The sequence below is a fragment of the Coturnix japonica genome, chromosome 2, assembly GCF_054131305.1.
Source record: "Coturnix japonica strain WE chromosome 2, WE-NBRP24, whole genome shotgun sequence".
In the NCBI taxonomy this organism is placed as follows: domain Eukaryota; kingdom Metazoa; phylum Chordata; class Aves; order Galliformes; family Phasianidae; genus Coturnix; species Coturnix japonica.
The window spans coordinates 50,723,651-50,736,212 of NC_140664.1; the positions used below are offsets into that span (position 1 = coordinate 50,723,651).

A 12,562-nucleotide genomic window follows, 5' to 3' on the forward strand; every position below is an offset into this window, starting at 1 on the left:
CCATGCAAAATTCAACAAGGCCACAAGCAAGGTCCTGCACCCAGATAGGGGCAACCCCAAGCACAGAAAAGAGAAGGAGGAGAAGGATTTAGGGGTGTCGCTTGATGAAAGACTCAACACAAGCCAGCAATGTGCACTTGCAGCCCAGAAGGCCAACCATATCCTGGGTTGCATTAAGAGAAGCATGACCAGCAGGTTGACGGAGATGATTCTGCCCCTCTACTCAGCTCATGAGACCTCACCTGGAGTACTGTATTCAGTTCTGGGGCTCCCAGTACAAGAAAGTCATCAAGCTGTTGGAGCAGTTCCAGAGATTTGAAATATATAGTCCTTAGAGGCTAAAATATTTAAATTTTCCCGCGGAAAAAATAAATACCAACCAATTATTTACTTAAGCCACTGCTATAGTTGCCTCCCACTACTGTAAAACAACTCAAAATGCAGAGAAAATTTTAATTTCTATCTTTGCTCTATAAAAACAAATGTACTAGCAATTTTTCTGGATTTTTTAACATGAATAATTTCTTCAAAAATTTCTATAGCTCTGTAAAATTGAAATGCTTAAGAGTACAGGCATCTGTTTTATATTCTTAACATACTGTATGTGAGTTCAATGATACAATTCAAATGTTATTATGGATATTCAGAAAAAAAATATATATATATATATAAAAAGATAAAATAATATTCAGCATCCAGTGGAGTTTAACAAGACAAAGTCCTGTCTGCACAGACTTAGATCAATAGCGATGCTGTTAGTTTGTCATTACAGCTATGAGATTTGAAACACCTCTTAATTTGTACTCTGCCACATTGTATAGTTCTATTTGTAGAGAATACACTGCTTTCTTTACAAGGCTACGGACTTCAAGAATTCTGGATCAGTAAAAACATTTTAATATGAATCAGTCTGAATTAGAAATTCAAGGCTAAATAAGCTTTAAAAATACAGCTCTATTTCACCTAATCAGATCCATGTGTATTTCTGCACCCTGAAAAAGCCTCTTGCTAAATGATTGCTTACTTCCATTAAAACTAATTTGGCAGTAAGTGCTCTCATTTTTTGTGTCTCTGACAAAGGAAGCAAAGTGGCAAGCAATCTTTGTTTTGACTTAAAACTGAAATTGAGAGAAATCATCAGGGTTGATTATGCCGAAACAAAGAAGAACCAGCATTTGCTACTGTGATACCTATGCACTAAGCCTGGGCAGAAAACACTAACATGCAGAGCTAAGTACAGCCAAACATTCTCATTCTCACTAGCCTTACAGCTTACTGCAATACTGTACGGTGAGAATGACAGCATTTAATAACTACTTTGCAAGTAACCACATACAATGTATAAAATAGAAAAGAATCAGCCTTTGATTGTCTCACTTTGCTTTTTGTTTTGTCAGGGAAAAGATGGATAGTTGATAATGAAATTAAATTCCTAGTAATGACTTAATCCAGCTATTGTAAGTATCGTGGTTATGTCATACAAGCAATATCATGCCACATGCATGACCTTTTTCTTAAAGTCATAGAATGGGCTGTGTTAGAAGGGACCATCGGCTGCTACTCTATATCTAACAGGTATAACACAACATGACTGTGAATATTCTTAAAACTGTTTTCAGTGTGCTTATTAACATTACAAATTACAAACTATAAACAAACATTAAACTGAATTAAAAAGCAAAGCAAAACTTTATTAAGACCAATCCAAAACAGTAATTCTAATAAGTTATAGTAACAATTTCAATATACAATTTAAGAAAATTACTGTCTTTTCACATATTTTTTCTCTGTACATTCATTCTTCATACATACTTTACATAGCAGCATCATTACAATTTCCCATTGGGATTAGAGTACAAAAGGTCTAAGCTACATTTAATGCGACTTCTTTGGTTCAAAGCAACCAACTCCCTTTCTCAAAAGCTTCATAATTTTTTTCCATAGCACGCTTGCTGTTGCCATAAATCCATGAATTAGAAGTGCTTTCTTTGAATTTCAGACTTCCATTGAACAATCTGTCCGATTTCAAGAAAAGGATTCATCTGACAGTCATTAACAATCAAGAAGCTGCACTACATTCTCTAAGCATTTTAAGTAGTAGGCATTTAGCTCGTCTCCTTCTGGCTGCGGAGTAGCTAAAATGAAAAAAAAAACAAAACAAAAAAAAAACAAAGCACAAGACTTTACCTTCTAATTGATTCTTAATAAAAATCATATTTTCCAAAGACTAAATCAAATGCCTTACATTTTACCCATATCCTATTTTATAAGCATTTTGCATTATGGAGTAGAAAATTTAAAACAAATAATACTTAATGTTTCAAATTCTGTTGGTTTTTGTAGTGTATGTTTTCTTAGTCAGTTGTAAGAACAAAGTGAAAACTGCCTTTTGATCCTGCTGTGCTACAATAAAGTAATCCCTTGTTTGTTTGTTTTTTGAAAATATTTTTTTGGAAAAGCAAAGTGGACAATGAAAAAGAACAAAAGACGTTGAAAAAAAAATCCTCCACTTACACTTAGAAGAACAATCTACCATTTTAGCTCAATTGTCAATGTGAATTAATTGGAGAATCACTAGGGTGGGCCAATAAAGAAACTTTAAGCAGGAAAATATTGAAGACAACTTCACATTGTTGTAAACTGTAATAACTACAGGTCCTTAAAGTATTTCATAGTCATTATTTCGATATTTAAATGTTTACTGAATTCAAAAATCAATATTTCAGATTACGATTTTCCATTCTGAAGTAGTCTATCAATAAATATTGATCAATGTTATGAAGTACTAGTCTGTCAAAACCATGCATTTCTACCTTGTTGATTCAACTTAATGACTTGAACAGTCTAAGTTCTGTTGTTCTATCAATGTCGACACAAAGTTGTCTATTCATTATTGTGTTTTTAATATAAGAAAACCTTGCTTTACAGTTGGTGTTTGACTTAGTAAAGGATGAATTTGGAACACCAGCACAATGGATTAGAGTAGACATAGTATAGAACTAAGCTATGAGCTGTTCTAGCACCTCCTCCTAATTAAAATCCTAACAAATATTGTATTGTAAGCAGAAATTTTGTGGTAATTCTGTCTTTCAGAATATGAAGTTAACTTTGTATTAAAAGCCTCTGCAATGATAAACCTGTCTGCATACTAGTGTAGAGCAAAGTAATTCAGGAGGAAAGTTCATTGATTTAAAATTAAGTATTTGCATGCTTTTGCAAGGTCAGGGTCTGATGCAATGAATTACAACATACAAATCCATTATTACCTACTGAAGTTGCTCCTCCAGACTAATGCTTGCTGCTGCTCCAGTCTAATGATTGAATATTATTCCAAAATAAAAGCTCTTGAATTTAGCAATTTATCATTCAAAAGCTACTCAAAACTGTAGTTATCTTCAGGTACTTCAGAAAACTCTTAAGCTTTCAAGAAGTCAACTAATTCATAGTACAGCATTTTAAGACTGGCACAACCATCTGTCCTGATTCCTTCTCTATGTAACTGAATACAGTGACTTTGAAAACTCTTTAAGCAAAGTTTAATCTGAACATTTTCTTCTAAATCATTAACACAGGAGTATATTTGCTGCAGACAGAAACAGACCTATTCTTGCAAATGAACCTTATCTATCACCTGAGATCTTGCATGAAAATTTTTAATCAAATGACATTTTACAATCTATACTTAAAAGATACCTGGCTATAAATCATATCAGTACTCATGATTTTAGAGATGAAAGTATCCTGTCAAAACCTCACAGCAAGCCAAAAATTACTCTGATAATATAAATTAGAATGCACTAGTGAGCTACTTGAAGAAAAAATACAGAATTGGAATTAGCTGAGATTAAAACTTACTTTTCACTAAAGAATATGCTTCATCTATTTTTCTTCTTATTGATGGATTCTTCAAAGTCACTTTTGCCTGCAGCACACAGAAACAAAACACAATAACTTTGTTTCCCTCCACCTAGACACTTAAACAACAAGTTTAACCCCCCTGCTTATAAGCAGATATTGACAATAACTCAATAGAAGTTGAAATTCTTGAATTTTAGAATTAGAATGTTATCATCAAACAGAGTGTATTTATATGAGCAGTGTGAAATCACACAGGACAAGTTGCTTACTTTTGCTGTTCAAACCCCAATCACAAGCACCTGTGATTAAAATAAGAAGATGGAGCTGCTAATGTAAGTTATAATTTTATTTACTTAAAAGTTGCCATGCATAAAGGAAGCATTACATTTTTATTCCTGTATTTCTCAAATACTAACCTTCTGATAATTGTGAAGCAACGCCCAAAGTGAAGCTGCTCCAATTCTCTGATCTGCACAACTATCACTTTCCAAACAGGTAGTTAGAACTGCAATAGCTTTATCTTAAAATAAATAAATAGAAAAAATAAATCATCAAGAAAATATCAAAGCCATAATTATATGCATATTTCTCTATTTTTATCCTTGGAGTGCACATTTTATATGACATGTATGTAAAGGTATATGTATGGTAGAGGAATTACAGAAGTTACAATATCAGATTAAACTTAAATATGCTCACAAAGTGTTTAAAAACAAACAAAAAACAATGAGTGCAAAAGAATAAGAAATGAGGAATAAAACATGCACACATAATGTACAGGCATCAGATATGCACAGAGACTGAGGAAGCTATGAAGCTGTTTTATAACTCTCAGGAGTCACAATTAGAGCCACATCAAGATGGAAATTAAGATGTTTTTATTTTCCATAGTAAATGCTGTGTAGGTGACTTGTAACTGATGAAAAATATTTTTCCCTCTATAGTATGCACCTTAATTTTCTAGCCTAACTGTGAAAACATATTCAAGTAAGATTGTTCACTTAACAAAATTCACAGATAATGTATGTGAATAATGTATGTTTCATTAAGGCAGCAAATCAGCATTGGGGAAAAACTGAGAAGGATGGACACTGTAGAAGACCTGTTGAAAAGTCATAAGAAAGGCAGCATTCTGTCTGCAATTAAATAAGAGAACCTGAAACACCCTAAAACAAACAAACAAACAAAAAACAAGAATAGTTCTGAGCCTGTTGTTACATCAAACATATATGCCTATGATTGTTACTTTATCACTATCAAAAACATTTTCAGCGCATGACAGAACATATAATAGTTTGTTTCAATAGCCATGATTTGCAGCAAATAATAAGGTTTCGTTCGAAGAGATTAACTTCCATGGTAGAAATTTCTATTAAAGTTCTATTAAAGTATATTATTACAAACAACAGAACACGGAATTATTGACAATAATTTTCTTAAAACTATTCTACTTTTCCTTTGCTAAATATTTTTATTTTGAATGCATTTCTGCTTCTGTGAAAATTGTTTTTATAAATACACTTTTCTAAATAATATTAAGATTTTAAATAGTAACACAAATTGTACCAAAATATGGTATCTTGGAAGACATATTTTCTAATAGCTTTAATACCCTTCATGCACTTACCATTAGCTAATATCTTGGGCTTATTTGTTGGACTAAAACACATGTTATGTAGAATAAGTAGTGCTATATGTTGGCTGCTCTTGTGTTTGCATTTACACATTTCCACTATCTGGTCTAAAAACCCATTTATCTTCATAATCATTTGCTGTCCATCTTCTCCAAAAGATATGTTCAGTAGCAGCTTTAGCCAAAGGGTACACACGCTGCTAGGATTTTTAAGACTTCCTTTTGGTAATGAAAGAGACAAAAAGTTCTGCAGGAAGTTACTCTGTCAGAAGGAATAAAAAGAATGTTAGGATATGTACTGTTCAATGGTTTCTTCACTGCTGTTAAGACTTTCCAAGGTATATACTTGAACAACACCTAATATAGATATTTATTTATTGATGTATAGATATATATTTATTGAAACCCATTGTTAGTCAAGGATTTTAAAAAATAATTACATATGATAAAGAATCCACATTATGTCTATAAAGTTGCTATGGCAAAACACATTCTTCTCTATTCATTTTGGTGGTACACATAGATACATAAAAGTTGGATCAATACAATATATGGCTGGCAAAAATATCATGAACTTCAGCAAGGAGAAACATGTGGGTACTCTCAGTATATGTTGAGAGCCACCCAGCTGGAAAGCAGCTTTGTAGACAAGGACTCTCAGGTCTCCCTGGAAAAAAAGGCAAAAATGTGCCACTGCCACAAAGAAGACAAAAAGTATCTTAAGCTGCATTAGTAAAAGCATTGCAAGCAGGTTGAGGGAGAAGATCCTTCCCCTCTACAGGCAATTCTGTAGTACTGTGCCCAGTTCTGAGCGTCTCAGTATGCAAGAGACATGGATGTTCATGTTAGGATACAACAAAGGGCCACAAAGATGACCGAGGGACCAGAGCATCTCGTCACACATGGGAAAAGGCTGAGAAAGCTGGGACAGTTACACATGACCACAAGACTCTCCATACTGAAGTATGAGGGCTTATTACAGAAAGCAAAATGTATGTATCACATCATGAAAAAAAAAAGTGAAGAATATTATTTACTTACTTTCTGAATAATTCCTTTACAATCATGAGATAGAGCAAGGTTAGAAAGAAGATCAAAGATCAAGTGCTGAAGTGGGCTGTTATCATCAGATACTTGGGAAGCCAATTTCAAGATGTTATGCATTAATGAACTGCCAGCTGCACTTCGCACAGACACAAGTGATGACTGTCCGCCACTGGTCCAACAAACTGAAGCGCAACCTTAAGGAAATGAAACATTTATCATATAAGACAGAATATAAATACATTTAAAAAAAAAAGAAATTAACTAAAAATGGTGAACATGACAATTTACAGGAAGAGCAGCCTATTGTTCTAGCATTTAAGAGTTTATTCTACTGTTAAAATAAAAAAGTAATTGCTCTGCCTCAGAATGTCTCCTTAAAGACAAGTAAATTCTATCTAGGAAATAGTGCAGTTATCTGGCATGAGAATCCATAGTGATCCTCTGAAACTGTTTCAGAAATCAGGTCTCTAATTATGAAAGTTTTAACCATAGTACAAATAAAATGCTACACTACAGAACTTCAAGCTCAAATTAACACATCAACAGGGAACAATTAAGTTACTGATATAAAGTTTATGTAAAAATATGCAGTTACATATTTTTATTTAGTGGTATTTGTGAACTGTAACCATGGTTAATTATTTAAATAAGTAAATAAAAATCAGACTGTTTTTAACTGTTATAAACATCTGCATGTTTTCTTTGGCTGCATTAAGCAGAAGTGGGTAAGCAGTTTAGAACAGGTAAGTTTGGGTCACCTCATAAACAATAATTACGAATGGGAAGAGAAAATGTTATTAATTTAAAATCATATTAGCGAGGATTAATACAGCCTAGAGTCACACACAAGAGCAAGAGGGCCATCAGAAATTTAAGCATGATTTCCAGCATATCACAGAACTTCACACATTCACTACGGCTGGCTAATACATTCATATATTTCTGAAAACCATTTTAAAAATAATGGATTTATGAAAAAGATATAATAGACTGATTTAAAATCCAGAGATATTAGCTTTAAAAAAGGGTGAAAATGCTCAGTTGTTAATATATTCTTAAAAAGCTAAATCATAAAGGTATTCTGACAGGGAGAAATCAAATACCTATGCTTCTTCAAGTCACAAACAAACTGTTATTTAAGTTGATAACCTGGATTTGAAATGAGCAGTGGGGATAATTACTCAGTGGAAATAGACAATTTCCTTAAGTGAAGAAGATTCTTATGAAAAGTGCACTTTTATCAATCTAGTTACTAAGACTGATATATAAATAGAAGAGTTAAATTAGATTATTATATTTCCAACAAGGGCCAAAACATAAACTGTATAAAGTACCAATAATGTTGTTCTTGACAACAAAATTCCCATAGCAGTATTTCTACAACATACTATTTAGTTTAATAAGTGTAACCCTCAGACATGGTTTGAATTAAATGCTATTTAATCCTTTAATACAATTGTATTATTTCTAAATCCAACACAGTGAAACAGGATCTGAGCAGAAGTCCTGAATGTATTAAAATTAAAACTCTTGATAGACTTTGATGGACCAGTGCTTTTACACTCTGTTCTGACAGTAGTAATAAACATTATTTTCTCATTATGCTCCCTTTTCCTTTTTTCTGCTCCCTTTTCATGCTACCCTAATTATTCTTTTAAAATATTTTGTTGCATTACATCACAGAGAGACTATACCTGCAGGATAGTATGCAGTATAGACACAAAGCAAATGCAGAGCTGTTTCCATGGAGGAGTCATCCATTAAAAGCCATGGCCATAGCAAATGCAGAACAGGAACAAGATGAGCTTTGAGTGCTGCTATCTATGAAAACAGAATAAAGAATTTATATTATTATATAAACACTATATTACTATATAATTCCTACATTGCTATAGTATATACAATATACTTCAAAGTATAAACAAAGTGAGAAAAACAAGTTTTTCCTTACTGTGTCCCTTTAGTTTGCTTTTATTTCAGTAAAATTGTTTTTAATTATATGCATGCCTACACTTTGCAATATATACCTCAGTATTAAAATATTTTGGTAGCAAAATCTCAAGTATACATTATATATCCATATTTTTGTTTCTGCACAGCTTTATAATACGTAGTTATTGATAATTATCTGCTTTCAATTAAATTTATTCCTCTGAAGAAGTATGCCAGTAAGGAAATGGTCTTGATTCTGGAAGGGAAAGGTTGCATCAGTGCAGCCAAAGTAATAGTATACCAAAACAGTATACCAATGGGAACCATTTGGATAACCAGTTGGCTTATGTAGGCCTGTAATTGATAGAATCACTGAATCATCAACTTTAGAAAAGACCAACAAAATCATCCAGTCCAAGCATCGACCTGACACCAATAGTTCTCACTAAACCAGGTTCCTCAGTACATCTAAATGTTCCTTGAACATCACAAGGGTTGGTGACTCCACCACCTCCCTGGGCAGCCCATTCCACTGCCTGACCACTCTTTCAGAGAAGTAGTATTTCCTAACATACAACCTGAATCTCCCCTGGCACAACTTGAGGCCATTCCCTCTTGTCCTATTAACATGTTGTTCTATAAACAAAAATGGAGGCTAGCACATGTCCTTGGCAGAGGTATTCCTGCAAGGAATTACTTACCTTGCATTCTTCATTTTGGAAGAGGCAGTTTCTAAGAAGCTGCATAGAGCATCTTAACTGCTTTTTAAGGCTATCCTCCTATTTAGATAAAAACATTGGAAGATCAGCACAAAAATACAAAAACAGTGCACAGAAAGAAAGATATCTCAAATGAGAGGTGAAAATCTAAGTTATCACTGTACAGGTCACATGGCTTCCATGCTTTCTTTCTGGTTTCAGGTTAGATTTCTTTCACTTAGCTTTAAACATGTATACTTGCACACTTCCTCCTCTCTCTTTTTAACCAGGGGGACTGAACTGGCCAAATGCAGAGATCTGTAATGTAGAGCTCACTTTCTCTGAAAATTAAAGAAAAATGGGATGGAACAATTGCTGGGTTTGAGTTGTATCTACCTAAAGCAGGCATCTTAAAAAAAAAAAAAAAAAAAAAAAAAAGTCAGATAAATCACTTCCTAAAAGCACCTATTTAAAATCCTTGGGTGAAAACAAAGATGAACTATCTCTATCTTGCAGATCTTTGTATTTGGTCAGATCAATTCATCAATATATTCTCTCTGTGTTAGTTCACAATTCTTAATACTGGAAAGTTTCTGACCTTATAAGAATAGTATAAAGATAAATACAGACCTTTGGACAGTGAACTATCATGAAGAGTTTCAAGTATAAAAGTGAAAAAATAAAATCTGTCTTCATGGTAGCTCTGTGACACTAAAACCTAATGATGGCTTGACCTCTAACTACTGTAAGGTTGATAGACTAAACCACTTCTACAAGATTACCAAATTCCAGGAAGCTTTTTGAACCCAAGAGAATGTTTCCATATTTCAATATCTATACGCATAAAGGATAAAGGATGTAGGATTTATGCTATTTCTCCAATAAGGTGAAACACTTATAAGACATACCATGTACAGTTGATGATATTTAAATATTAATTACAAAGCTATCTGAAAAAAAGTTAATAAAAATCATATGTAAGAAAAAAAAAACATGTATGTCTTCCTTTGAAAAACATTTTATGACTGGTTTGTCTCATTTTTAACTAAGTAAAATACTAAGAAGATCCTTCAAGAACTTCTTTATGGATTAGTTTACTAAACTCAAATAGCAATAAATCCTATAAAATTCCCCAAGCTGCAACTAATACTTAATGTGTGAGCTGCTAGCAGGTTAAAAAGCCTATATATTGTGTTCATGGTGCTGTTTTAACTTATTTACTTTAGGCTGTCTTAATTCTGTTCTGGGAGCTTTTCTAAAGCTTGACTATTTGTATATATATGTGTATTTGGCTAGTATTATGATAATTATTGTGAAGGAAAAGGAATCTCATATCAAATGTCTCAGGTGCTTTGAGACTGAAGTTAGTCCAAACACATTTTTCACAACAGTCAAAATAAGACAAAAAATTAGTTCTGCTAACCTTACTTTAAGAGCTTTTCCCCAAAGTGGGCTGACAGGTGGTTTGTATGGTTTTCCCTCAAGCAAAACCAAATTACTTATCTTTATGCACCACCACATACAAACAAGAGCACACTTATATTTGCTGCAGCAATTTACAGTCCCAGCTCAATGGGGAAATGTGCCAGAAAGTTTTCTGAAAATCTCTTTCAAAATTTTTTTATTAAATATAAAAAATCCTTCTGGCTAGTTGAGGTCATCTTTCTCATAAGATTCTTTCTTTCATATCTCATATTCCTTTATTTAATTCCTAACATTTAATGAGAAGCACATATCCCCAGCTTTCCCCTTCTCAGCCCAACAAATATAAATGAGGAACAAACTCCAAGTTCAAGAGGCATACTCAGCAAAGTACACCTTTGAGCCTCCATCCCTTGCAGAAAGGATAATACAGTGTTTAGGAGATCTGAGGAGAAATCATTATGATCTTCAAATATCAGGGTCAAATTCCTGTAAGAGCTCATTGTTACAAAATGCAGTTTCACAACCTCACAAAACAAGCACGGTGTCTATTTGTACCAATGCCAATGAGAAAAATAATATCTAGCTTAAACAATGCACATCTACCCTACATACTTTCTGCAACTACAAGTTAATGTGGGATTGCATGAGATATCAAATTTGACAGCAGAAGTCATTACTTGCATTTTAATAATTCTCTTAGATGAAAATAGTAGAAAGCAGGCAGAAACTGATAAAACTGTTGTATTATAATAAGTCATCTATTTTTAGATGCAGTAAGGAAGAGCTGGTTAATAGATAAGTCTGATGATGGAGTGAATTGGAAGTTAAAAAAGAAAAGCTAAAAAAACACCTTGTGAATGGAGGGAAGAACATGGGAGTATTGATAGTGAAAGGAGCAGACATGAGGTAAACAAACTGATAAGAAGCAAACAACAAGGTCAATTTAGTCTGGTAAGAAATCAAATAAGAAATCAAAGCACCCAACTCAACTATGTAGGACGGAAAATGGAATGTAATTGGAAAACAAAGAATAGAAGTTAGAGAATAAAAAACAAGATTTATACACACAAGTAAAATGCACAACAAGTTGTGGGATAGGAAGGAGATTGGTGCAAGAAAATATAAAAAAGAAAATGGATAGCACAGCTTGAAAGAGAGGAGGAAAAACTGAAAAATGAAAAAGATATATTCTTGTGAAAACAAGATAAGAAAAATGAGCTACACTGGGCAGGGGCATGACTGTTAATGCTGGAAGTCCAACTCTGCAAACAAAAAAATAATCAAGTTAGCAAAATCCCCGTACTTGGAGATTCTTAAGGAAACCTTACTATAAATGACAAGCTGTTGCTTATTTTCTTTCAGCTGTGGCAGCTACCAAAAGTATACACTTCAAGGAAAGGAAAAAGCCGAGAAGTACCTTATCATATCCGTGTTCTGTTTGTTTGTTGTTGGGGTTTTGTTTGTTTCTTTGTTTTTACAGTTACCTTTTTTTTCTGTGTTTTCCCAGGCTTTAGAGAATCCAAATTCAGCTGCGCATGAATGTGTTTTATCTGTTCTATACAGCTACCTATCAGGTCAACTGGAAGACAAAAATCATTAATATTTAGAAGCTCATTCATAATCAAAGGAATTCAAAATACCTTTATGTAATGTGAACTTTCAAAACCATTCAAAATAAAACAATAGTAATTAAAAAGAAAGAAACTAAGATTAGGTCTTAGTAGCTTACAATAATACGGCAACAGGCATGCTGGAACAGAAGATATAGCTCTTACAAAGATGATGATTACTATTACTCTCCTGAAGTTTAATTATTCAGTTCTCCAAATTCTGCAATTGCATAACATAATCTCCATGATATCAGGAAGTAACTACTACAGTCCTTGAGATGGATTGCACCTAGCAGAATGACCTCAAGAACCAAGGATATTTTTGAGTTGTCCTGCAACAGATTCCTGCGAGGACAATA

General features: G+C 33.3%; 1 protein-coding gene across 4 annotated transcripts in view; it reads right to left on the reverse strand.

The window, feature by feature from the left end:
- Window positions 1-1,670: 1,670 nt before the first annotated feature.
- RTTN (rotatin) overlaps window positions 1,671-12,562 on the reverse strand; it is a 71,049-nt gene continuing 60,157 nt past the window's right edge. For all 4 annotated transcript variants that reach the window (XM_085537560.1, XM_015855194.2, XM_015855195.2 and 1 more), the window contains 8 exons: window positions 12,078-12,172; window positions 9,172-9,249; window positions 8,233-8,359; window positions 6,533-6,732; window positions 5,486-5,753; window positions 4,275-4,378; window positions 3,856-3,922; window positions 1,671-2,135 (listed from right to left, as the gene is read on the reverse strand). In XM_085537560.1, coding sequence (XP_085393686.1) covers window positions 2,053-2,135; window positions 3,856-3,922; window positions 4,275-4,378; window positions 5,486-5,753; window positions 6,533-6,732; window positions 8,233-8,359; window positions 9,172-9,249; window positions 12,078-12,172 — 1,022 coding nt within the window. In that variant the 3' untranslated portion in view covers window positions 1,671-2,052. The remainder of the gene's footprint in view (window positions 2,136-3,855; window positions 3,923-4,274; window positions 4,379-5,485; window positions 5,754-6,532; window positions 6,733-8,232; window positions 8,360-9,171; window positions 9,250-12,077; window positions 12,173-12,562) is intronic.